The sequence below is a fragment of the Erigeron canadensis genome, chromosome 4, assembly GCF_010389155.1.
Source record: "Erigeron canadensis isolate Cc75 chromosome 4, C_canadensis_v1, whole genome shotgun sequence".
Taxonomy (NCBI): Eukaryota; Viridiplantae; Streptophyta; class Magnoliopsida; order Asterales; family Asteraceae; genus Erigeron; species Erigeron canadensis.
This window is the reverse complement of record NC_057764.1, coordinates 38,148,425-38,156,185: the sequence shown is the minus strand read 5'-3', so window position 1 is coordinate 38,156,185 and position 7,761 is coordinate 38,148,425. Positions and strand designations below refer to the sequence as shown.

General features: G+C 31.8%; 1 protein-coding gene across 2 annotated transcripts; it reads right to left on the bottom strand.

Annotated features, from left to right (window-relative positions):
* Positions 1 to 405: 405 nt before the first annotated feature.
* LOC122596804 lies at positions 406 to 4,863 on the bottom strand. 2 transcript variants are annotated; one of them, XM_043769448.1, is made up of 2 exons: positions 4,281 to 4,863; positions 406 to 731 (listed from the first exon to the last, which is right to left on the bottom strand). In XM_043769448.1, the coding sequence occupies exon 1, from the start codon at positions 4,743 to 4,745 to the stop codon at positions 4,296 to 4,298; it is 450 nt and encodes a 149-aa protein (XP_043625383.1). In that variant the 5' UTR covers positions 4,746 to 4,863; the 3' UTR covers positions 406 to 731; positions 4,281 to 4,295. The 2 variants fall into 2 exon arrangements, with proteins under 2 accessions (XP_043625383.1, XP_043625384.1); XM_043769449.1 differs by having other exon boundaries at positions 406 to 636.
* Positions 4,864 to 7,761: the final 2,898 nt, after the last annotated feature.

Genomic DNA, 7,761 nt, shown 5'->3' with positions numbered 1-7,761 from the left:
GATTCTCTTGAATGGAAAAATTAACGACCTGGTGCGTTTTGGTCTGAGATTTCGTATAGGAAGGACTCATTCAATCACAAACCCTGAAACCTAAACCGGTAAACGGATAACCATCGGAGGTGAAATATGTTGTGGTAAGGGGATAGATACCGGTTGCAGGAGTTAAGCAATCATCTTTCAAGTAACATGCTATATTCAAACATCAATCAAATATACAATGGTTGGCAAGATATAGCATACTTTCTTCTTTCACAAAATAACAATTTTATTTTCCTTACCAACCATAAAAATAAACTTTCCCTCAGGGTTGCGAACTTGCGATGGTTGGTAAACAAATAAAAGCATGTAAAGAGAAGTGTGAAATACGTAAGTACTAGCATTGTATAAGTAGAGTAGTTCAACACAGAAAAATAATAAATTCATCGTATTAAGAAATTAAGATCAAAGTTAACACATACACATACTGACATACACATACATTTCTATCTTTACAGTGTAACATATCATAATCATAAAGCATTGTCTTACAATAAGTTAACTGCTGACCAGATACAACCTTATACTAATGGATACTTCTTATTGTACGACGGCATATTTGATAAAATAACTTAGCTGAAGCAGCAGTTAACGGAAAGCCTGCAGAATAATGACAACTTCAGAAACACTCGCTTGAAATTTGAGTAGAACTTGTAATTTTAAGTGGATATTCTATAAATGTAGAGTCGTAGACCCTGTAGAAATAAACAAGTAATACAATATTTAAAGAGAGAATTATGTTAGTAAGCAACCAAGCTGAACCGATATTTATTAATCAAATTCCATAAAGGATGGTTCTAAAATTACTGATGCAAAGTTTTAGCGTTTGCCGGTTTGGATGTGTCTTTTTATCGTTGTTGATCCAAGTTTTAGTATCAACATAAAAAGTTCGATAGCCATTTGCCTAAGCCACAAGAGTTTGCAAATTAGATACACACTAGAAGTGATATGTACACAGCAAAATTTTGTCATATACAACTCAATCTCAATCTTTACCTAGATATACACTTTATTGCTAGTATATATTGTGCAGGGACAAATTATGTAGTGGTCAAGTGATCAAGTGAGAACAAAAATGTTGGTGAGAACCACTAAAAAAACATCTTTAAGGGCTTAGTCCTTAAAGTTAAGGCTAAGCTTTTTTTTGGAATCGGTTTTTGGTAAAAGAAAATTAAAAACAAAAAAAAAATCAAAAAATAAAAATTAAAAAAGATACACCAAAAAGAAGAAAGGAGGAGGGAAACTAGCGGTTCTCACAGTTCTCTCCCATGTTTTGGTTCTCACATTAACCCTACCCTTATGTAGTGTACACTTCTCCTCCAGAAATATGGATATCTAGAAAAACAGGAACTCATAACTATATTCAGATTACCTAAAAACTGAACTTTCAGCTAACTTACTAGAAAAGTAAATCACAACAGGTACATCCAACACCAAAAACCTAACCATTAAGATTTCAAATTGCAAATTTATCAATGTAATTGGACAACAGTTAAACCTCGACAAACAATTGCGAAGATAACTTTATAATCATAATATATATTAATTAATATATTAGGTAATAATACCAAAAGGTTTGCTGGCCCGGACAGTTCAGCATACATCAATCATTGTTAAAGTTATAACCATCAAGATTCAATTATCTAAATTTCAGTAGCTATCACAATTACAGATTTTCAACTAACCAAATACATCTTCATGCAAATTCATATTCATATTAAGATTGAAATTACCAAGCATAAGTGTACACAAAGTGACAAAACATTAACAGATATCTCAATTTATTTATATAATCAGAAATCACAGTTCAAGAAGAAATGTTTTTTGCCTTCATATAAACTCTCATAAAAACTAGGGGATGAGCAGTCACCATCCAAGCCTCAAATGCCATATCATTGTTATTAATTTTAATGCCAATAATCCCTTTATAACTGAATGAAATCCCCAACCTGGATTTCCTCAATATGATTCTCCACAATCTTACTAGTAATTTTCTTCGAATAGGTAGCTAAGTAGTTATCAGGTGAACTTATCAATCAGTAATCCAGCATAAAAGAGTAAACAATCAGCAGAAAACGTTATACCGAAAATCAACGAGAAACTGATTCATATATCTATGATATCTGATTGATTCATAAATCTATGAAATTTTGTAGGCTTGCTAGAGAGATAGAAATATACATGTGCCAGTAAATAAGCGTCTTATTTTCTTAGTAACAAAATAAGTTAGATTATCACTTTTAGATGCTTTTTGAACATTTCAAGCCTTACGAATCAAGCAACCGGTTATGAAACTATGATATGCATGTTTATGCTACCATAATCCTGGTTACCATGTTTAATACGTTTGCTAGATATAGACCATATAATGTATCACCTTAAGGATTAAACACCGTCCCCACTCACATACTTGTGAGTGTTCTTTATCATTGGTAAATGTGTTAAACAAACTATCATGAGCATGCATATTGGGTAAGTTGTATGTCCTGTGCATTATAAAGTCAACAGTTTCAACCCATGTAGCGTAAATGTTAGACGTGCTATCCGTAATCATAAATGCTATAACTAGCCAAACCTAAAGATATCCATCGAGCATACTTAGATGATGAAAATATTGAATCTTTGTAATACTAAAAGAAGAAGCCCATGATTTACATATACACCTCCATATATATCTTTACGTTTGAACAACTATCATAAGCACACTTTCTTCTCTAGATTTTGATAGCGAGTTAACATTATTCATTCATACAACTGGAAACCCGTACCTACTACTACCTCAATCCCAAAATAATCCACTCTTTTTTTATTTAAATGTCTCCCAAAATAATTATTCACTTCTGAAAAAGGTTAGATATATTTGGTAAACTTTACCGTATGACCCTTAGTTGAAGATAAAAGTACACAACTTAATAAAATTGTTTTTGTTGGCCGTTCTATAATAATAAGGTAAAGGGAAAACCTATCATCCAAGCAAATAGTAAAGTGTAATCACTGTCCAAATTTGTAAGATGTGTGTTTATGGCAATGGGTTTTTTAAAGCTTAAATCGTTTGATTATACCTTTCTAACAAAAATCTCCAACTGAAAGAAAAAATAATCCTTGTAAGAAAGTTACCCTTTGGAAAGGAAAAAAACGATCTCTAAAAAGCACTACAAGCCCCCAATTAATCATTAATATTGACATCAATTATCCTTCACCGTTTAATCCCTGACCCTAATTCCAGCAATTCTACAACATGATCTCTAAAATCATACAGTGATATTATTTGAAAAGACGACGATATAGTTACAATATATGCATGTTTTCATTTCTAACTTTTAAATATAATAACACATTTGTTTATAGTGCATTAGTGCCAGAAACTCCATATTTTCTATGGAGCAAGTGCGTAAGCAACTGGTCCAATCGAGTGAAATGTTATAAGGGTCGCCTAGATGCTTTACACTCCACACTGAATCTTAAAAGTAGTCATGTCATAACTTGACGGTGCATCAAAACTTCAAGATCACACATCTAAATCTATCTTATAAAATTACATACAAAAAATTCATTTACCATATCTGTTGCATCAAAGTGAGACACAACCTAAAGTGAACAAAAAAAGCAAAAGGATATAACTCGTTCAACCCCTTCAAATATAAACTAACTCAGATATCGGTGTATTATACATGTCCTAATATCCTATAACTTAACTACATAAAAGATCTTTCGCCGCGCATCTCACAAGTAATCATGTCACATAGATGTTTCCATTTTGTACTTGTATTAGCTAGATAATCACATGCTTGAGCTAACAAATATATCATACACACTCACATTAATAACTATACATATAAATCTTTACCTATATACATATAGTCATATACAAATAGATAGATAGGATATTGATAATGAGAGCCACTAATATGTTATCACATGCATAAAAAATGATACTTTATAAAACACCAACCCAGAATATCTAACAATTAAAGATACAACCTTTCAGCACAATAACTGTTAATGAGGGCCCAAAATAAAAAACCCAGATAAAAAGATTATACCTTTTGTTCTGTTTTGTCAAGATGAATTAAAGATACAACCTTTCAACATAATTAACTGTTAATGGGGGCCCAAAATAAAAAACCCAGATAAAATTAGATACCTTTTTTTTGTTTTGTCAAGAAAAATTAAAGATACAACCTTTCAACATAATTAACTGCTAATGGGGGCCCAAAATCAAAAACCCAGATAAAATTAGATACCTTTTTTGTGTTTTGTCAAGAAGAAGAGTGTTTTTGGCCTTCACATTGAGGAGTATCAGCAAAATTCTTGGAAGGATATTTAGCAGTAACCATTCCAACTTCAAAAACCAAATCATCACCACTAATCTTAATTCCAGTAATACCCCACCACTGATAAAAAGCCCTAACTTTAATCCCATTAATTTCACCAATCTTGTTTTCAACAATCTTGCCAGTAATTTTCTTGGAATAAGTAGCAAGGTAATTATCAGGTGGTAATATTAACCGACATGGGTTTGTTAAGTGAACTGTAAATTTTCCAGAAGTGGTGTTGAGATCATATGATTTTACATCTGTTGGTAGTAGACCCACCGGGAAACCGTGCTGTGTCAGCACTGTGTGGGCCGTCGTTGGATTATTCGAGGAACATGAGATTGTTGTGATGAGTGTCACAAGGATGAAAAAACAAAGAGATTTTTTGGCCATGATTTTATTATGAGAAAGAAGGAAAAATTGTGTGTCTGATTAAAAGAGATTGAGATGATGAGATCAAATAGGAGATGGTGGTGTGTGTTTGGTGTGACATGTGGGGGGAGTTTACAGTGTTTGACCCACTTTATTACTTTTTTTTTTATATATATAAATCTAATTGTTTTATCGTGTTTTACGAGTATTAATTAAAATATTAAGAAAAGGAAAAAGTTTGAGATTGTTTTATTTATACGCTTTTGAAGAGGTTAAGGTTAAATAGATAATTCAAAAAAGAAAAAGAATGAAATAAAGTGTAAAACTATAATGTTGCTGAAAGTATGAAGCTTGTGGTAAAGATTGTGTTTCTTAAAAACTTTTAAAACCATCAAGTGATTATAAATAAGTAATCTTCTTATAGCTATTTTTATTAAACAAGTTAATAGATGTTATTTTGATAAATTTGTAAAGTCCGAGTATTTGACTTAGAGATTGTAATGCTACAACATGATAGATACTGTACTTGTGATTTAAATTTAAGAAGACAAAATATGGAGCGATGATTTCGAAGGCAACAACGTAGTGATTTACGGATTGGGAGGTAGAAACGAGGCAATGAAGTTATGTGGTTCATATTCAATCATTTAATTTCTTTCTCCATATGTATATACTCATTAAAACAAAAAAAATTATGTTGACTTAGTTATAAATTAACATTACGTAGTTATAAATAACATCGTTACATCGACTTATGTTTGGAGATCTTATGTTAAACAATAAAATGAAAAAAAAAAAAACTACAGTAACAAACATCTTTACTAATCATTGGCATGTTATATTTAAACCCAATTAGTAGCTTAAAGTAAGCCCTTTTCAATTGGGCTTTACATCTACCGACGTCCAAGTATTTCACTGGCTTAAAACTGATCTACAAGCCCATAGTATGGACAGATCACGGATGACGGATCACAAATTGCAACATATAATTGGTTTTTAAAAGTATAAAAGTGAGCTAAACCTAAAGGCATGCTTTTGGTATCAATTAGCTAGGCAGAAAGAAAAAAATGACAGATGAATGCAATATAATCTAATATCTAAAATCTAATACCCCTTATAAAGAAAATAGACTAAGAAACTAAGCCTACTATTTTTTTCCCAAAATACCCTCACTCTATATTTAAAGTTCCAAGCTTACCATTCCAAAAAAAAAAAAAAAACACCTCACATCCTAGAAACACATATCCACACAAATGTTTGATTTGCAATTATCGCCGTCCCCTCACCTCGAATGTTTTTTATGTGAGCACCGTAAAACCGTCGCAACGATCGAGCAACACGCTAACACTACAAACAATATTGCATTTGTTCACACTTTTATTGAGTGTGAACAAATTAAAAATTTTGTCACGCTTTTTTGTGTGTAAAACATATAGAAATAAAAGTGTATAGAAATTTCTCCACAATAAAAAGTGTAGAACTAAAAGTTCACAAGTGTGAACTTTTATAATTTTTTTGTAACACCTCATTTGTCCACGCTAACTTTTTAGTTACCGTGGACAAATGAGGTGTTACAAAATAATTATGAAAGTCCACACTAAAAAGTGTGAATTTTTACTTCTACACATTTTTTAGTGTGGAGAAATTTATCAACACTTTTATTTTTTATATATTTTTACACAGAAAAAAACATGACAAAAGTTTTAATTTGTTCACACTCACTAAAAGTGTAAACAAATGCAATATTATTGATAGTGTAGTAATAATAACATCAGAAGCTATTTATCTAATTAGTCGGGCATTGTCACTTTTTCTTTGGTAATGTAGTCTCACTACTTTGAAGTAATTAATGACTCGTAATATTATAGCAGCCATTTAATATACTCGAATAAGCATCCTTATATTGAGTACTCGTAATATTCATGTTGTACGTACTTGGACAGATGATTCCAATTTCCAGATGGTTCTATATTAGAGGTCACGGATTCAACTGTCATTCAAAATTAGAGGTTTTATTCGAATAATATTGCACATAACCTAATAAGTTACTGTATAAGATATAATGATCAATTCAAACTTACAGTAGCTATGACATACGATAATATGTTGTTAAAATGTTAAAATTCTCTCTCTCTCTCTCTCTCCCCCCCCCCCCCCCCCCCCCCCCCCCCCCCCTTTGATATATAGAGATTGGAAATCATCTATAAATCCTTTCTTTGCCTTTTGTTTTGAATACTTAATTTGTTACCTGAAAAGTGAAAACCACCACTCCGGCCCCTAGTCCTAATCTATCACATAACTATGGGTGTTCAAACGGTCGGGTTTCGGTTTAATAAGGTTAGTCGGTTTGGTTTAATCGGGTCTTAAATAAAAATTTAACCAACCAATACCCAATCCAGAAATGTAAACACCCGATCCAAACCACCCAAAAAACATTCGGTTTAAATGGATTGAGGCCCAATAAATCCGAAAATGTAAAATGATTCAAATATTAAACTAAACATATATAACGACTTATCATGGATAGTAAATTAGAACTAAATTTGTAACATATCTTAAGTAAATTAACTACATAAATATAGTGATGGTGTTGTCTTCATGATATCATACTACAATTATTCTAGAATACTTGCATTTTGACTACGCGATATATATAACCAAGTTCATCAATATTAACTTATCGGGTTTCGGTTTGGGCCCCAAATTTTATTTTTTTACCAAAAACCAATCCAATACCCGATACTTTTATTCGGTTATAACCAATTAACCAACTAAATCCAAACAACCCAAACCCAGTTAACCCAAATCCAATTGGATTGGGCGGTTTTCCGGGTGAAACCAAATAATGAACACCCCTACACATAACTTGAAAGTATTGTTGGCAAGAGAAGTAGGATTTTCTAAACATCAATAATAACATTTTAACTATACAAATAGGGGCGATCTTCAACACACAACTGTTTAATAGCACAGTATAGTAGTGTGATTCTCTAATTAAATTGATGACGTCGTTATACGGTACCCATCCAAAAAGACA

Bases quoted from the DNA above. Each gene is read 5' to 3' on its own strand.
- LOC122596804 (XM_043769448.1), bottom strand. From the start codon at position 4,745: ATGGCCAAAAAATCTCTTTGTTTTTTCATCCTTGTGACACTCATCACA.